Below are 19,881 nucleotides of genomic sequence, written 5' to 3' on the forward strand. Positions count from 1 at the left end.
ATCCCCAAATAGATAAACCATTTAATCAAAAAAATTTTATAGACTTCCCCTTACCTTTCTGATGTCATCCAAAAACTGATTTGATGCAACTGTTCTATCCAAACTCGTCCTGAGGGGAAAATGAAACTATGGGGTTCTATGTAACCTTTTCATTCAACAACTACCTTTATGTGTATCAGAAATGACTTTGTGACTGTTAACTAAACTCCCGATATTTTCAACTACATGAGAGAGATGACCCAAACAAATGAATGTTATTTTCAGACAACAGATCCAAGCATGCCAGCAAGAAGACTTGACAACTGAACTGTGATAAATATTAGGCTATTTCCTCACTATCCAGGAAACTCTGATATTAGAAGGAGGCACCATCCCTCCTCCCCCTCACCAAGCCTGTTTGCTCAGAGTGAGGGAGAATGTAAGACAGACTTTCTGAGAAGGGAACATTTGGGTGATTTTAGATAGAAAAACATGAAAGAAACAGAAGAAACTAAGTCTCCTCATGAAGGAGGGAAAGAGAAAGAATACTACAGAATTGAGTAAGATCACAGAACAGGTACAGTATAGAAATTATTACACTGGGGAACACAATTTTCATTGAGTTAGATCTGACACTTGTTTTTGACTAACTTTTGGCACCTGAATCCAAAAATGACCCCAGTTTTTCTGTATCACGTCAACTTTTTAAGGTACAGGATGCCCTCCCTTTGTCCCCCAAATCATACAAAATGTACATACAAAGGAAAATAAAGAAAAAATTACCTGAATATACTATTTAGTTATTTTATTCATATAAAGGCTATATATTGTTACTGTAAGTCAAATTGTGTACAAGTAGTAAAGTTCTGCTACCAAACATACATATTAAGGTATTTTATCTTTTCAAACGACAGGCTAGGAAATACCAAAATGAAATACTTGAAACAGTCTCCTTCAGTTGGCAAAGCTTTAACGAATTGCTTCATGAGACCCAGTTTTATGTGCAGAGGTGGGAATATAATGTTCTGTCAATAAGTGGCTCATGTAGAATGTTTGGATCACCAGGTTTGAGGTCAGATCTTGCAGGCCAATTTGACTCCACCCAATGCTTCTCATGAGCTCTGTTGTCCCACATACACAGAAAACAGGAATACTTGGTGTATCACGTTGCTGATCAAGAAGAAAGCAGACCATTTTAAGGTCAACACAGAAGATCCAATTGTGCCTGTGATATTGCAACAGATTAATGACTCTCCTTTACATCTTCATATTCTTCACGAAAACAAACTGAATGGCCAATTGGGAGCGCACGAAATAAATTGCCATAGTGGAGGAGGACACACTTCAAGCTCTGCTTTGAGCTATCGATGAATAGTCGTCATTCAGTTGCATTACAGATTGGAATTCCCAATTCCTCCATTAAACCATGTATGTTATGGCAATACACAAAGCCACTGTCACTTTGAAAGTACTGCAGAAATGCACTTTCTCTTGATCAAAAGTAGGATGCCTTGGCTCCTTTTTCAAGCAAGTTTTTCTTGTGCAGTCTTGATGCTAGGAGTTCTGAAGCCTTTTTGGATAGTCCCAAGTCTCGTGCCAAATCATTCAACAAATGCTGATCAAATCCCTTACAAACTGAGTCATCTTCAATTTCAAAATCTTCATCAGTGCTGTCACTTAGTTCTTCGCCATACTCCTGTTTTTCGAAAGAGGGTAGTTCAATGAAAACTGGCACTGGGATTTCAGCTGAATGAGGCACTGGGGGTATAGCTGATGGTAGACTAGGATACTCTATTTTACATTTATTTTTCTCGTTATATCCTGACGTTTTCACTATACAAAAGTAACAGTCACATGAATGATCTCTGGGCTCTCACCAAACCATAGGTATACCAAATGGCAATTTATCACGTGTTCCCTTCATCCACATCCATAAATTCTCGACACACTGCTTGCACAGCTTGTGAGGGGCCCAAGACTTATCTTGATCACCAAGTTTTACTTTAAAAATATGCAAAATAGTCTTCCTGACCAATGCACTGATGTTTGTCCTTTGACTGAGAATGGTGAAACTGCCACAGATGTAACAAAACTAATCAGGGTTGTTTAGGCACTTACTATGAGAAATAGCAGAGGCAGACATGATCTGAAGGAAAGGAAATAAGGACGTATGTAAATAAAAAAATAAATTCTGCTAACTCCTTGTATACAGACAAGAACTCGGATTACACTTCGGAATATGATTCACTATATAGAACAGCCCACAACCTCTCACCACACTGTCTCATGTGTAACTGAATAGCTTAGACAAGTATGAACCTGTGGCTGGCCTCCAAGGTCATCCCCCGCCCCTCCCCACTCGAGGGAGGTTTGCTCTCAGCCAATAGGAGAGCACTAGTGCTTCCCTTGATCCAGGCTCAATCCAGCCTAGAGTGGTCGCATTAAGATAAACTGTACAAAAAAACCTGACGTGATAGAAGAAAACTAACTGCAGTTTTGAAATCGGCATGCCTGTTTAACTCTAAAACAGCTGAAAAATCAAACTCAACAGGAATTATGTTAAAAATTGTTCCCCTGTGTAATCAATAATATTTTAATAACTATGTATGATGCCAATTGGGTACTGAAAATATTAGGAAGAACACTTTTTTAAGTATAAGATTGTCTAAACACTATACTGTACACCTAAAACTAATATAAAATAATATTGAATATAAACTGTAATTGAAAAAAAATATTTTTAATTAAAAAATATCAGAGAACAAGACCAAATAGTGCCTTCAGGATAAACAAGAGATCCCTCTGAAGAAAGGTTACTGCATGTCTCTGGGGAAGTTAGATTGAGTGTGAGCAGTGAAAATACACAGTCCGCCATCTGCTTCCATATCCTGCCTTAGGTCAGTCTGAATACAGTTTTGTTCCCATTAGAGGTGACATGGGTCCTATCCTAGCCACCCTCACCAACCAGAGAAACCATCCATGGCAAACCTAATTCTTGAACCATTTCAAGTCACCCCACATTATAGCCACTCAGGAATAGTACAAGCTTTGTTTTTTTTTAAAAACTGTATTTTTAATTCAAGAACTAAGTAATAGTTCACAAGTAATTCAGAATGGGTGTCAGGAATTTGCTCTAAACAATCAGCCATACTTGTTGCAGAAGTTCAGGCTCCACAGAATCACTCTGGCCAGTGCTTCCTGAGATGCTCTTTCAGCTGAGGGATGGAAGGCAGCAGCTGCTGGCACTCATGACAACGCAGGGGCAGCTTCAAGAGCTCAGGCATCCCATCTCGGACAGTCACTCTGCCAGCCTGCTCTACCATCTCGATCACAGCTGCAAGCAAGAAAAAAGTTCAGAGCCCAGTTACTCTGGAAAGCTAATACAAGATTAAAAAAAAAAAAAGCTGACTCCAAATAAAAATATGACAGGTACCCTTAAGCTAGTAAATTTGAGGTTAGACTCACTGCTGGGAAAATGGGGCTGATCAAACTCTAAATCTGAGCAACCTATTTTGGAGATGATTACATTCCTTCAAGATACACTCTAAGCAATCCACATTACTATGTCAAAGGCTTATCACAGTGCTTTACCCCTGGTTGGTCCTCGGTCAATAGCTGCTGTCATTGATAACCTCCCGACATACCGAAGTTCCACAGAATACACACTGGGAAATGCTTCCTTCTGCATACACAGCCTTCCCCTATTAATTAACCACTGTTGGCACATGGCAGCCCCAAGCTACTGCCTAGCTGATGGCAGAAGAGACAGAACTATTTAGGGTTTTCATGTCCAGGAACTCCAATAATTCTCAGAACCATTTTTAAGTCCCCTGGTGTTATAATAAAACACCTTTTTGACCCTGACATAACAGCTTTCTAGGTCCCCCAAGAAGGCTGCTCACAGCAAAGTGACCATACTACTACAGTCCAAATAATCCCATTTCTTTTAATGAAGCTCTCTTTATAGGGAACACCGAGGGAATACATGGGTTTTTGAGACCAAGTTATTATTTACAGAAACAACTGAATCAAGTATAAGAACAGCTGAGAAAATGAAACAAATGTGAAAACCAAAGAACACTATTTACCTTGTGATTCTAGGAAGTATTCTGTATTAAAAGAATTCCAATGTTTTTTGTTTTTAAGGCACGGAGAATCAAAATCCTGGCTGATGACATGAAGATGTACATGGCTAGTTGAAAGAGGAAAAAACTGATGATTAAATCCATTAAGACTACGGTTAAATTAAAAGGACAAACAGTAAAAGTATGGATATGTAAACTATTGACAGTGTTTCCATTTAATTAAATTCATTCATTCACTTAAGAATATTTTTTAAATTTAATCTTTGTTGTATTTTTAAATTATCTTTTAGTCCACTTAAAACCCCTCCCGCTGGCAGTCACCACACTGTTGTCCGTGTCCATGAGTCCTTTTTCCGTTTTGCTCCATCCCTCCACCCCCTCACCTCCCCTGCCTCCCACACCAGCTGTCATCCTGCTCTCCATCTGTGAGTCTGTCTCCATTTTCCTTGTTACTTCAGTTTTTTCATTAGATCCCACATATGAGCAAAATCATATGGAATTTGTCTTTCTCTGACTGGCTTATTTCACTTAGCATAATGTTCTCCAGGTCCATCCGTACTGTTGCAAAGGGTAAAGATTTCTTCTTTTCTACAGCCGAGTAGGATTCCATTGTGCAAATGTCCCATAGTTGTTTTATACACTCATCTACTGATGGACACTTGGGCTGACTTACGAATATTTAATGCTCATTAAATACCTAGTAGGACCGAGCTGTTCTAGCACTGGGAATTTAATAGTGAACAAAATAAGAAAGGCCTCTGTCCTTATAGAAATTACATTCTCATGAGGGGACACAGTAAAACATAAGTAAACCAATAAACAAGAAAAGTCCAAATCATTAGCACTGCTAAGAAAGTAATAAAAAAGGGAAATGTGATAGAGAGTGCCCAGGGGGTGTTAGAGGAAGGCTTCTCCTAGGCACTGATTTGAGCTGAAAAAAGTCAGGCAAGCAAAGATCAGGGGAAAGAGTGTTTCAGGGAGCAGGGAGGCCAAGCACAGAGGCCCTGAGATGGGAAAAAGCTTAGTATAGCCAAGGAGAAAAGGTGACATGGCCAGAATGACTGGAGCCATGGAGCAGAGATTAAGGAGACAGATCATAAAGGTCTTATAGGTCAGCAAGGGGTTTGCACTATATTCTGAGTGTATCAGGGAGACATTGAAGGATTTTAAGCAGGGGAGTGCTACTGAGTTATACTTTTCAAAGTTACTCTGGCTGCTATGTGAAGAAGAAAGGACTATAGAGCAGGTAAGGATGGATACAGAGAAACCGAGCCAGAGCTATAATAGTTGAGATGACAAGAAGCAATCCAATTTTTAATATATTTTGGAACAGAACCAACAAGAGTTACTAATGGATTGAATGTGGGTTTGGGGCGGTGCCACCTTTTGAGATGGAGAAGCTTAAGGGAAAAGTAGGTTTGAGGAAGAAAATCAAGAATTCTCTTTTCAACTTGTTAAACCAACTAGAATACCTTTTTGTATAACTTTTTTACTCTTAGAATCAATAATATTTTAATAATCTAGGAGCAAAGACACCCTAGAATCAACCTTATAGAATCCTAGTGCCCACGTTATAAATATCATTCTCCAATAAAAAGAACTAGGGATCTTGGCAGAAGTGGTTCATTCCAGGGCTAGATCAGAAAAAATATAAGATGATCCTGGAACATCTTATTCCAAAAAATAAAGAAGTGCTCAAAAAATATTGGGGGCACATCAGTGGTACAGGAGCCAACCTAAAGGAGCTTCTGATGACCAAAGCTGGACTCATTAGAGTAACAAAATAAATAATGCTAGATTAAATTAAAACCTATAGAATAAATTAAATATCTATGAGTAACTGAATAAATACATCATTGGGACTGGGTGGGGGTTGGGAGATAGCTCTTCCATATAGAAGAATTCTAATTAATAAATTAGAAGGAATGAGAAAAACATAAAATCACTGTTAGGTTAACACCATAGTAATAACTACTGCAGGCACGATCCACCAAGAGATGTTAAAATTAGTGGGCAAAACTTTGAAGAGAAACAAGATAGTAGCATAGTCTCAAAATATTCAAGATATTCATCAATTACAAAGGAAAAAATAGTAACGCTGAATAGAGAACCTGACAGACACCACTTTAACGAAGTGATCAAGGTTAATATCATGAGTAATAAAACATCTCGACATCATGCACTCCTTGATACAATGCACTGAGAAGGATGCATCGCTTCTGTGGCATTTCGGCAAAAAAGAAAAAGAAAGAAGCATAACCTCAATCTAACATGGAAAAACATTAGACAAACCCAAAATGAGAGACAACCTAGAGGATAATTAGCCAGTGCTCACCAAAAGTGTCAAGGTCATAAAAAACAGGCAAGGAAGAACTGTCGCAGATTAGAGGAGACTAAGGAGAGATAATAAATAAATGCAATGCAGGATCCTGGAGCAGGAAAAGATTTTAAGAAAAATAGGTAAAATTCTAATACAGTCTAGAGTTTAACTGTGGCGATGTTATGGAAGATTTTTGTTCTACTTCATACTTTCCTTTTTTATATTTTCTAAATTGAAAAACACTACTTTGACAATAAAAAAAGTTACTTGTTACCTTTTCCTTTCTGTAGCATTTATTCAAAATTATATCATCAACAGTGATCATAAAAGGATATGTAAGTGGCAACTTCACTTACTGCTCACTTTGCTTCCCACCCACACCTGCCACAGCTGTTGCTTTTAGCATTTTCCTTAGCACAACAGCATTCACCATAGGGAAAAGGCACAGATACTATGGTTCCTATGGGTAAAGGGCTATGTAGTCAAAGGCTCTGTTAATCACAGGCTCTGCAGCATTAGGAAATAGCGTTATGGGTGACTTTTTGCCCTAAATTTTTAAAGAAGGTTTAAACAATAAAAAATATTTTCCTGCCCTGGCTGGTGTGGCTCAGTGGATTGAGTGCCGACCTGAGAATCAAAGGGTCGCCGGTTCGATCCCCAGTCAGGGCACATGCCTGGGTTGCTAGCTAGGTCCCTAGTTAGGGGTGTGCAAGATGCAACCACACATTGAAAGAAAGAAAAGAAAAAAAAATTTTCCTAATAAAGTAGAACATACATTCACCCTGTGACCTAGCAATTCCACTTCTAGGTATTTACCCATGAGCAAAAAAAAAAAAAAACGAAGTATGTCCATGATATACACAACAACATGCATGAATCTCAAAATCACTATACTGGCCAAAGAAAGCCAAAATGAAAAACAGTACACATTATATGACTCCATTTATGAGAAGTTACAGAACATTAAACCAAGCACGCTGTTGACCGGAGACAGCCAACTGACCTGGAGTCTGCACGATCCTTCCCCATGTGGGAAGGCCACCCTCCCCTCCACACCCCCACTCTTATTAGGGTTTTCTGGATCCAAGGGTAGATAGGACGACGACCATGTCCAGCTTGAATCAGCTAGAGGAGCTTGAGACCTTCGCCCATTGTCCTTTACAAGATTACAAAAGGTCTTAATATCTGAGAGGGAGGGATAGTTATTTTTTACGAACCAGGGGTATGGACTTGGGGGGGGATTACTGGGGGAGGGAGATGCTGGGTGGAGGGGAATAAAGGGGAGAAAATTGGAACTATTGTAACAATATAATCAATAAAATACATTAAAAAAAAAGAAGTTACAGAAGAAACAAAACCAATCTATGCTGAAAGATAGATTAATTGCAAAGAACACAAAGGAGCTTTCTGGGACGAGATGACAGAAATGTTCTGTATCTTGATCAGAGTGACAGTTACATGGTATGTACATTTGTCAAAACTGACCAAACTATAAATCTTATTATATATTTTGTCCTATGCACATTGTGCCTTATTAAAAGAAAGAGTATTAATGGGAGAAAAATATGTGGCATAAAAATTTCATTAGGTTAAAGTAACCTAATTACCCACTTAAATAAAATGTGAAGAATGCTGGGTGCTTAAAAAAAAAATAAGCAAAAGATATTATGATACATGGTACAACATGAATGAACCCTGAAGAATTCTCTTAAGTGAAACAAGTCACTCACAAAAAGACAGATCCTATATAATTCCACTTATATGCAGTACCTAGAGTAGTCAAATTCATAGAGACAAAATAGAATGATGGTTTTGAGGGGCTCGGGGAAGGATGGAATGGAAGGTTGTATGGGAAGATAAAGAAAGTTCTAGAAATAGATAGTGGTGATGGTTGCACAATGTGAATGTACTTAATGCCATTGAACTGTACACTTGAAAATGGTTAAAATAGTGAATTTGTTATGTTTATTTTACCACAAAAAAAAAAAATTCTGAAATCCAATTAGTCTGCTTATATCGTGGCTTAGCTATAATAACTGGGGAGATCTGCCTTGCTTGCATTCTTTGAAAAGTATCAATCATTCCTTTCTGACTCCTTCTGGCTATAAGCCAAAAGAAAACAGGCTCTGTACTTTTCTCTCATTTTTTTTTTTTTTTTTAAATCTTAGATCTACTAAGCTGTCATGAAAGAAGTCAGTGATGTTTCTCTCCTCCAGAGCAATGGTCCTTAATCACTTAGGGGTTATAGAGGCTTCTGAAAAGCCACTGACCACAATTCTTCACGGGAGAATAATAAAGCTGCTTCATCTCGTTTATAGGTTAGGTCCTCAGAGGTTTACACTTTGAGAGGAACAAAAAAAAGTGTATGATTGAATTACAAGCAGAAGTAGGAACTCAAGGCTTAGAGGCAAGTCAAACAGAAGGGTGGAAGTTTCAGCCAGCCTGCCTTGGAGACATCCCACCCGACTCCCCAGGGCCTCACAGCCATGAGCACACTCTGCAGGCTCAGGTTGAATCCATCTGTCCACCTAGACAAAATCAAGACATACCAGCACTACCCAAAAGGCTTACCTCATGCTGGGAATGGCGTGGTAGCCCAATCGGAAGCGAAGTTTGCTGGACCCAGCAACACCTGCAATCACCTTTTCCCCCACAGCATGCATGTGTTTGAGGAGCTCAAGATGCTCCCTGGTCACAGCCTTCAGACTGGAAATGGAGGCCCATGGTAAGACTAGCCAGTGGTGACGAGCCTTGGGGTATTTATCCTTAATCACCACCACCTGCTCATCTTTGTAAACCTAGCAGAGTGGCACAGGAAAAGGAAACAGATGTCTTCCATACATCTTTTGTGTGCCAGGTGCCATCATATCCATTAACTCACTTAATCCCCATCACAATCTTTTGCAAAAGGTTTTAGTATCCCAATTTTGACAGATGAAAGCACACAGACACAGATAAGTTGAGTGCCTTGTGCAAAGCCACAGTTACAAATAGGAAATATAGGACTGCAACCCAGATCTAGTGAACTCTAATTAGTGTTTTATTCACCACACTACACAGAATACACAGAAGATGCACAGTACAAAGCAGCCCCTAAGGATCTGATGTGAAATCCCTGCAGGCGTCAATTCGAATGCTCCCTTGTCCACTCTACCACAGCAGATCACGTGACACCTGCACGTGTGTTCCGAGAAGCTCTATGAGATCTGGCCTCTTGCCACCCCAGGATGTACTTCAAGAATAATTCAAAGACCCATCCCAGGGTGATGCTAACTACTAATCCCAGAGCAGCCCAGTAACTACAGCCACAACACATTATCTAACGCTCCCTTGAAAGGGACCACAGTAAGGTTAACTCAACTTCCCTTAACAGTATACAGAAGTTTAGGAGGAACAAGGCAGAGGGGATACTCATTTGAAGAACTTAGCTTCTCTCCAAAGAATTCCAGGTGCTCACTTAACTAATAATGGGAAAAGCTACTTGGTCTCACAATAAATAGCCCAATAAAACAAATCTCATTTAGAGCAACTGATCTCCTTTGATTTCATTTGTAGTTATGACCTCTGCAGAGTGGTCATTTAAAATATGAAATGTATTTCAATGCCAAAATTTTATTCTGACCTGCATTTTGGGGTCCTGCATGGAAATCTTCAAGCCTTGACTCCAGTGGCCCAATGAGTCCTAAAACAAAAAAGGTCAAGGTAGATCACAAATGCCAATAGTTAAATGTGGCATTAGTTAACATAGTATGTCAGCAAAGTCCAACCAAACTTGGAAATATGGTTACTTTTTTTTTAATTGATTTTATTGAAAGAGAGGGAGAGAAAGAGAGAAATGTTGATTTGTTGTTCCACTTATTTATACATTCATTGGTTGATTCTTGCATGTGCCTTGATCAAAGATCAAGCCCACAACCTTGGCATATGGAGACGATGCTCTCACCAACCGAGCTACCAGCCAGGGCTTAAATAAGGTTAATTTTTAAGAATTAAATGATATCTCCTTTATCTCAATCTTTTGCCTTTATAACCATAAGCCATCCCCATTTTCTGCCTATAGTCAGAGCTGCATGTCCTCTCCTACTCCATCTAAGCCTGACTAGGATTCCACTCTGACATCAGGATGTGAATCACATGATCTATGAAGTGTTCCAATGCTAACCTTCTAGCTATACAAATGACTGACTCATTTTAGTAGTTAGCTCATTGTTAAGTACAATGCCATTATCACCCTACCTTCAAGAGGCTTACCTCAAGAATTCAAGAGAAAAGTACCAATTGATTGGTGACACAAACAAGTGACTCTTTCATCAAGGTTAATAACCCTTACCATGGTTAATAAATAACACCTCACGTGTGCCTGGGATTTATAGTATACAAAACAATCAAGCAGTCATTAATATCTCATTTAATCTCCACATCATTTATCAGCCACACTAGCCTCACCTTTTTCGTAGCTGTATCTGTTCCCTTGTTTTGGGGCACAAAGCATTGGCTAGAGTCACTCCCAGGTTGCAGTCCTATACTGGACTCAGCTTCCTGGGCAGCATCCCTTTCTAGAGAATCACTGCTGCCTGACCTCTTTCTCTTCCTGTGTTTCTCCAGGCCAGGGCTCTTTGGCTCTTCCTCAAACTCTACAATATATGGATAAAGTTCATTCACCATGTGGAGAACCTGGCCAGGCTGCAGCTTCACCTCTTGGTCCTTCCCAATTACGACTGAGTCAATGCTGGTGGGATTGACCCCTACCTAGGAAATAATAAGAAAATAATTATAATAACAATAACACCATTACAAATATAGCTACTGCAACGTTAACCACTTACTATGTGCCAGGCACCATGCTTAATGTTCACTTATATTACTCCATCACTTCCACACATGACAAAGAAAAATTGCCAGCTGGCATACACTCTAAAGTCAACAGCATGAGAAAATCATCAAGTATAAAATAGAAATTCAAGCTACAGACATACCTGCTTTACACTGACATATCCTTTGTCACACTCTGCTTTCAACTGTACTGAAAGAGATTGAAAGAAGTTAAACCCAAATGCCATGAAGAACCAGGCACTTGTTCCTATTCTCTCTGCAGGACAATGAAGCCTCACTCTAAGAGGCAACCTGACAGGGGATTCCTCAAAGGTCTATGAGCAAAACTGCCTATTATACAGGTGGCTGGGGCTCCAAATCCTCCCATGAAATGTCTAATAGTGTACATACTCCCTTAGCTACTGCTAATATCCCTACGAGGCAACTTCACTGAATCCTCACAAGTCTCCCTATTCCAGAGTCCTTGTCCAATCTGGGATCAAAGACTCTGCAGTCTGGGAAGGGAACCCACTTCTCTCACAAGCTCTTGGTTCAGGATTGAATCAGGCTTCCACTATTATATAGAACTATCAGATGCCTTTAACAGAAAAAGGGGCAAATGATACATTCTCAGAAAACAGAAGTTCAGTTGGCCTTGGGTCGGAGGAATGGAGAGAATATTCTATAAAGATGAATACTCAGAACAGTCTGAGCATGTGTGAGAAATAACATTAAACACTCATGTTCAGGTAAATGAACAAAGTGTCTGGGGTGAGACAGGGAGAAAAGAGACACCACAGCCGCTCTCCAGGGAGGACAGGCAGAGGACAGGCTGGCATATACGTTGCTCATGTCACAAGAGGGGTAGAAAGCAAGAAGCAGCAGTGTCTGCTTCTGTGTCTTGGGCCTAGACAGGTGAAGCATGACTTTTCTTTCCTCCCAATAAGATTAACTCATGTGGCAAGACTTAGGAAACCCTGCTACAGGGAACACACTGCAGGCGGGAGGCCTGGTAGCAGTAAGCACGTCCAGAAGTTTACAGGCAAAAAAATGAGGTATAAAGTAAGTCTTTTTCCTGAGGCCTTTCATTTCATTAAATGCCAAGGATGATATTTCAAGACTAAATGTCAGTCTTATAAAGATACCACCCTCTGTCTGAGGCAATATGTAAAGGATGGAACCATCCCATCACTTCTCAGACATGACTTCAGCCTGGAGATCCCAGAATTCAAAAGTCTCACTGCCAAACCCAGACACTCCCTGGACAAAGCAGGGTGCAGGATCAGTCCTACCACCCACAGTGACTGGAAGGACCTGCCTGTTCTCAACACTGAATGGTAACTGCTTTCATAGGATGGAATCAGGAGTGAATGGGGCCCTGGTGTTGGCTAAGAGCTCTCAGTTCCTGAGTTGTTTATGGCAAACGAAAGGTTTTCCACATTAGCACCCAGAAAATGTGCACCTTTGCTTATTACTGCTCTAAGGAACCACACACAGTACCCTCCACATTCTTGTGACCAGTTACCTTGCTGTCGAGAACATTTCTTATCAGTGATCTTGGTCTCTGGGCAACGCCCAATCATGACTGCTTCCAAATGTGGGAGTTTGATCCGCTGGTGCCGGTTGTCCTGTCTCACCAACCAGCACACCCGCATCATTACTCTTGACAGACAAAGCAGAGGAGATTCGCTAGAAAAACTAGCACAAGTCCTCCAGCGCCACACCCCAGAAACCACACATGCCATTTACCAGCTATTCATTTTGAGACAAGTGGCTTCACCTCCCTAGTCTCAATTTCCTCACCTGTAAAATGTGATAATGACAAGACTCATAAGGACTCATGAGGATTCAATAAGATAATGTGAGTCAAGTATTCACCTCTGTTCCTGAATCATGCCAAGCAATCAAATATTTGTTATGCCTATGGATATATTTTTTGTGCTGGACATTAGGCTACACGTTGAGGATCAAAAAATGACTAAATACTGTCGCTATGCTTGTGGGGCGTGGAGAACAATGGGACAGATAGACTCATATACCAATTCTTAAAATATAATGTGATAAGCATTATAAGAAGAAAGTAACCAAAAACGGCATTAGCCCAGGAAAAGGAATGACTGACTCTTACACAAAGTATCAACAAAGGCTTTACTATAAGGGATATTTATGCTGGGTGTTTTTTTTAAGGGCAAAAAGGAGTTTGCCTGTCAGAAAACTAAGGGCATAAAAACAGATGTTCTTTAGTCCACAGGCATTTTGTGTGTATTAGAAGATTTCCCTTCCTTGTCATAACATACTGATGTTAAAACAATACCTTTTACTGCCATCTGCCAAAAGACTGTCACAAGAAATATACAAACCTACAATTTCTAAAGTATGAGTGCAGCACCTCTGTGCAACATGTAACTTGCACAATAGTGGAGGTGCGGTGTTCTTTTGAAAAACAACCATCACGCCCATGTAGAAGCGTCAGCTGAAGAGGAGACAAGAGGCAGAACAAAGGGGACGGAGAGGAAGAAGAGCCAAAAGAAATCATGAAGGCAGACTTAATTACTGACTGCATTTGGGGAATGATAAAGGAATAATTTGGAAATACCCATGACCAAAAGGAAGAACAAAGAGACATAATTTGGGGATAAACAGTAGGTAAAGAAGAGATTGCAGATTAAAAATCAGATTAAGTAGCCTATGAAAGATCCAAGGGTCAAGCTGGATGTATGGGTATGAAGCTCAGGGAGTGGAATGCACCAAATGTATATATGAGAGGGAGCCAAAGGGACATGAGTTCACCCAGAGAGGTAGAGCAAGGAATTAGGCTCAGGGACCGGACTAGATCTTTGGGATGCGTCCCTAGACTCCCTCAACTTACCAATGCTCAAGCCTCTAACACCCTCTCTTTAAGAAATGTCCACTGTAAGCAAGGTAACACCTATCAGTTCCTCTGCACAAGCTTTGTGTCCAAAGGGAAGAGAAATCATATTTAAAAAATCAAGAGTCTCGTTCCCATTTGCAAAGACAGGATAATGCAAGGCAGAGTGAACATAAGAGTACTCGGGGTGGTGCTCAGGGATGCCAAGTCATAGAAATTGGATCAGCTGGGAAAGGCTTCTGAAACCTCCCAGTTGAAAAGGCCAGGAGCCAATGGGACTGATAAAGAAGAAAAGGCGTGGGAGGGGACATTCCATTTTAAAAAATACAAGTGACAGCACAGATTTCAGCAATGACAAGCCATTGGTGAGAGGTAGAAAGCAAACCTTAACTGGCTGACCCAGAGGAGCTGCCCCAACGAGTCACAAAAAAAGGCAGAGAGGTTGAAAGAACACTAAGCTGAAAAGTTGAGATCTGGCAATCAACAAGAGACAACTGCCAGGTTCTGAGCTACACAGTAAGGTGAAAAAACAGCGGTGTGTAGGCAGACTGGAGTGGAGAAATCTAGAGTCAAAAATTAGTCAGGAGACTGTTAATATAATGTGGCCCAGAATGAAGTCCAAAAGGCAGTTCAGCAGGTTTTTGTGCAGGTGCTAATGCCAAAGCATCAGAAGTCAGCTGTAAATCTAAAATCTTAATCTGAAGCTTCAAGTGATGATGGTGCTACAGGTGGGTCCCACTCTTAAATGCTATGTATTTAGAAAGGCATCTGTTCCTGCTGGAAAGTGATGAATGAGCAGGTAATGCACTGAGATGTTTTCATTAGGCATTGGGAGACAAGCCATGTGATGACGGACTACTCCCTGCAATAATAAAAGAAGCCTAAAGAGAGCAGTTTGACAGCAGGGACTGGGAAGAATCCAATGGACAGCTGAGAACATGGCTGACTGTTGCAGGATAATAGAAACTACCCCTCCTACCCTACACACAAACTCACAGCTTCATTCCCCTCAAATCCAATTTAGTACTCTCTGAGAAGCTGAAACAGTAACTACACAATACTTTACGCAACTAACCTTAAGTAATATCTTGGCCTGTTTCAACCTCTAGTTCTAACTTCTAAGAATAAAGCATTTCAGAATATGGGAACACTTAAGGACAGGTATTGCTGAATCTTCAATGAAGTCCATCCAGTAAAACTCCATAAACTGCTAGCTCCACGACAGCAGAAGTCAAGTCCATGTTTGTTTACCAATATAGCTCAGCACTTAATACAAGATTGCCATACAGCAAAAATACATTAAATATTTGCAAGCGAATGACCAGATGGTAACCCTATCCAGGTTCTCTTCCCTTCTCTGGCACCCCCTTTTATGTGGAGTGCTCTGCTCCTCTTTGGGCAATCACATCCTCCCACCTATGTGGATAAATTCCAATTCTGCTTTTCAGCTCCATACTTTCCATTCCAAAGTTGCAGGGATTGGTCAGAAAGAAATTCTGATTATTTCTTAAGGAGCCCAAGTAATCTAATAGGCCACACAAGGTCAGCAATCTGATAACCTGGAACAGTGTTGTCCAGTAGAATTTTCTGCAATGATTAGTGTCTAAACCTGCACTGTCTAATAACAAAGCCACCAGTGACAATCTGAAATGTAGCTAGCACAACAGGGGAACTGAGTACCTTAGATTTTTTTTTTTAACTTAAATAGCAAGTTAAATGTGGTTGATGGCTATCATAATGTCCAGCACAGCCCTGGAAACTTGCCCAGTCCTGATCAATCCCTAATCCCTCAGGCTTGAAGTTAAGACCCTCACATTCTAACCCCATAGAGGTTACTTACTCCTCCCCCTCCACTTCTTTTCATAGAACTAGTCCCACTTACCCATCCTCTCTCTCCCCGCTCCCCACGGACTAACATACACACATCCCTGCACACACATACATCCCTCAGGTACAAGGTACTCAATCATGTACACCAAATAAATAATTCTTAATATCTCCTGGTAGTGGTTTATACTCTTTCCTCACTCCTAGACACCTAAATCCTTCACAACTTTCACGTCCCACCTCCTCCCTGAGGCTTTCACTGAGCTGTCTTCTCTACATCTTGTTACTAGGTGTGGTCCATTTACCTTCACAATTCTCTAAAAATTAAACGTGGACGTAGTTCTACTCTCCAGATGAAAATAAAATTTCCTTGAACACAGACTGCATCAAGACCCATCCATTCAGGAAACTCAGAGAGGAAGGCTCTCTGGAAATCACTGCCCTGGGTTAGGCCTGGTCTTATATTTCTATATCCCCTGGTGTTCGGCATACCTTAACCAAGTGTATACTATGTGCCAGGCACTTGCTAAATGTCTTACTTATATAATCTGATTTAATTTTTACAACTCTCATTCTAAGGAAGAGAAAATTTAAGGCTTAGATTAGTAACATGTTCAAGTCACACAGCCTATGTGTGTCAGAGCTAGGACTGGAATTAATTCCAGAGAATAGGTTCTCAATCAGTGCATCATATACCATTTGTCTTCACTCATTTGATCACCCAATCAAAATTACAGCATGACCATGCCCTGGCCAGGTGGCTTGGTTGGTCGGAGCATCATCCCATACACCAAAAGGCTGCAGGTTTGATGCCCAGTCACAGCACATACCTAAGTTGTGGGTTCTGTCCCTAGCCAGGGAGCATACAGCAGACAACTAATCAATGTATCTCTCTCCCCTTTCCTCTCTCTCTAAAATCAACATATCCTCAGGTGAGGACTGGGGAAAAAAAATTACTGCATGCCTGCTATGTTCCTTGTGCCATTCCAGTGCTAGAAATAAAGACATAATACATTTCACTTGCATTATATAAGTATAATACATCATACTTGCCATCAAAGGGTATTAGGAGAGCACAAAGGTGTAGTGCCCAACCCAGAATTGGAGAAAGGAAGTATCAAGAAAAATTTCCAATAGGAGATGGGCCTAAACATGAGTCCTCTATATAAACCAGGTTAATAAGGTAAGAGGGAGCAGCCTAATTAGGTAAAAAGCAGTAAGTGGAGAAAGAAATCAGGGAGAAGAGTCCAATCAAAGGGAACAACACAGGCACGAGCACAAAGAAACAGCACTGTTCACCTGAAGAAGCAATTCAGTTCTGCTGCAACCTAAAAGTATGAGACAGAAAAGAGGCTATAGACGCAAACAGGTCCAAATGAAAGCCAGCCTTGGGTGACTGGTTGAGCAGCTCAAATTTTAGACATTCCAGTGGATTTTGCAATTCAGTAAACAATAAGTATTTGCTGAATGAATGAGAGAAAAGGTCAGATGAGAGAACAGAGAGCTCTTTAAAGATTATTAAGCAGGACTTTGACACAGATTTGTTTTCAAAGGTCATTTAGGGAAGGAGGAAGGTAGTGTGGAGAACAGAAATGTAGGGAACTAGAGGTGGGGAAACCAGTTAGAAGCCCATCATGTCTCAGGTGAGAGATGATGAGACCTAAAGTAGGACAAGAGTAGACAAAATAGAGAGCACAGATTTGAGAAGCATTTAGGGGGTAAAATCATCGGGATTTAGTGATGAATGTGATAGAATAAGTTCAGGGAAGATACTGAGTTCAGTCTTGGGCCTCTGAATTTGAACTGCCTGTGGGATTTACACGCAGAGCCATCTAGCAGGGTGGTGAGAGGGATGAGTGAAACTCAGAAGAGGGGTCTAAGAAGACAATTGCTATTTGAGAGCACATAGGGAGTTAAAACCAAGCCAGCTGATGTGCTCACTCAGACAGTGTGTACAGAATGAAAAGAACAGTGGGCCAAAGTCACAAGCATTGGAAACGTCCAATGTTTTATGAGAGGAGGATAGAGTAACCACAGGAGAAATGACTGGTGCAAGGAAGATGGAGAAGCAGCTCAAATATAAGCTCCTTAAGGAAAGACACTTGGTCTTATTTATCTTTTACAATAAATGTTCACTGAACAAATCAGGAGAGTGAGAGGAATCAAGTTTCAAAACCAGCAAAGGGATCCAGTAATGACTTTAAAATGTCTATCTGGTTTGAGAATCAATCACTGGTTACCTTAGAGTATAATTTCAGGGAATAGGTCTGAAAGCTAGACTGCAGAAGGGAATGGGAGGTCAATAAATGGAGACAGAATTCAGAATACACATATACACTTGACGACAGTTCAGATAAAACGAGGAAAAGAGTGAATGGATGACAGCTAACCAAAGATGATCACCAAGAACTTTTTCTTTCTGGCTTACAGGATGGGAGTGGGGGTGAGGGCTGGTCAGGAATCTGAGAAATCTGACCTTGGTTATACATAACTGGGACAGGGGAAGAAAAGACAAATGAAAACCAAGTGTCATAGGTGAGTATAAAAGAAAGGTCAGAAACACAGATAGAGATTTGCTTTGATCAGACAACACAGCTCATCCTCTGAGGCTTAAGGAAAAGTAAATGTGGGTGTAAACCTAGATGACCTTGTTAAAGGGAAAGAGGAGGCCAAAATTTAAGGAAAAGCTTATCTGATGATCTCAATTTTCTCCATAAAATAGTAGATAACAAACTGAAGTGTATGGGAGCTTAATAGAGTTGAATAAAATCAATATAGAATTGTAGGTAACACCCAGGGCTCTTAAGTCCAAATGCCTGAGTTCAAATTATGACTCCACCACCTACTCACTGTGTGACTTGAGGCCAGTTATTTAACCTAAGCCTTTACATCTTCAGCTGGAAAACAATATTAATAACCGCTCTACACTGCAAGGCTAAATAAGGAAGTATGTAAAGATCAGTGTCTGGCAAAAAAATAAGCATTCCAACCTATTATCACCCTTGTTAACAGTAAAGGTAGGATAAAAGGAGAAGCTAAAGACCATCCGAGAGCAGACTGTGAACTAACGTAAAAGGGTACAAATACATATTGTCTCCCCATAAGAACAGTCCTGTTCCCAATATACATCAAATTCCCAAAAGACTGCAAACCTGGACCACATTAATTCCAAATGGAAATTATATCCCTGTTTTGTCGAACCGCTATCACTGGCCTTCATGAGAACAAGCTTGCTTCTTCGGGTCTGCCCATAAGGCCTGTTGAGTACGCTGTGAAGGAAGGGCCCTCAAGTTCCTTTCAGGGAGCTTTTCCCAAGGAAACAATGTCCTTCCTGACAAGCTGAGCCGCCTCCACGGGCTGGAAACTGCCCACTCTCTAATCTTTTCTCTGCTTGTGTTGGGACCAAGCTAGGTACTGGTGTCGGGGTCACAGGCGAACGAATGCGAAGTGGGGCAGAGGCCAACGTGAGCGCCGCCAAAACACGGCCCAAGGGAGCGGTAGGAAAGTGGATAGCCGAGAGCCCTGGAGCCCGAGGATGGAGCAACGCCTGCCGGGAAAGAAGCCGTGAGAGCATTATTCAAGGCACATCACTCAAAAGCAGAATCGGACCCAGCCTACGGCCCACGACCACCATTTCAACTCTGCCAGCACAGGAGATAGGCCCCAACTGCCTTACCTACAAACAGCGGAGACGGACAAGCACACGTTACGCCTCCGTGCCGCCCCACTTCCGGCGCTGCGGGATGACGCCGCCACGCTGGCGAGCAACTACCACGTCAACAGCGCCTGTCATGAGATTGGCTAAGTGCCTCGACTAATGCATGATCGTCACCGCCCGCCCCTATTGGTCCCACGGTGGGGCATGGGCCAGTGTGGTTGCTGGGAGTTATCTCGGCATCTGTGTACCCGAGAGCTGCTCCCCTGTCACCGCCTCGCAGTCTCTTGAGTTGGGAGAGACTTGGGGCAGCTGTCCCCTCTGCGGCAGCTTC

At 41.1% G+C, this 19,881-nt stretch overlaps 1 protein-coding gene across 8 annotated transcripts; it reads right to left on the reverse strand.

Annotated features, from left to right (window-relative positions):
• Nucleotides 1-803: 803 nt before the first annotated feature.
• Nucleotides 804-19,643, reverse strand: APTX (aprataxin). Of its 8 annotated transcripts, XM_090274258.1 has the most exons (9): nt 19,569-19,638; nt 19,045-19,439; nt 12,722-12,858; nt 11,361-11,407; nt 10,831-11,133; nt 10,007-10,066; nt 8,956-9,182; nt 4,068-4,171; nt 3,030-3,313 (listed from the first exon to the last, which is right to left on the reverse strand). In XM_090274258.1, exons 2-9 carry the CDS (start codon nt 19,110-19,112, stop codon nt 3,159-3,161), a joined length of 1,101 nt encoding a protein of 366 aa, XP_090130384.1. In that variant the 5' UTR covers nt 19,113-19,439; nt 19,569-19,638; the 3' UTR covers nt 3,030-3,158. The 8 variants fall into 8 exon arrangements, with proteins under 8 accessions (XP_090130383.1, XP_090130387.1, XP_090130384.1 ...); XM_090274257.1 differs by lacking the exons at nt 19,045-19,439; nt 19,569-19,638 and adding an exon at nt 804-2,125 and having other exon boundaries at nt 3,131-3,313; nt 12,722-13,778; XM_090274259.1 differs by lacking the exon at nt 19,045-19,439 and having other exon boundaries at nt 19,569-19,643.
• Between the last annotated feature and the right edge of the window lie 238 nt (nt 19,644-19,881).

Source organism: Furipterus horrens, unplaced genomic scaffold, assembly GCF_987537825.1.
Source record: "Furipterus horrens unplaced genomic scaffold, mFurHor1.1.pri manual_scaffold_4, whole genome shotgun sequence".
NCBI classification, from domain to species: Eukaryota; Metazoa; Chordata; class Mammalia; order Chiroptera; family Furipteridae; genus Furipterus; species Furipterus horrens.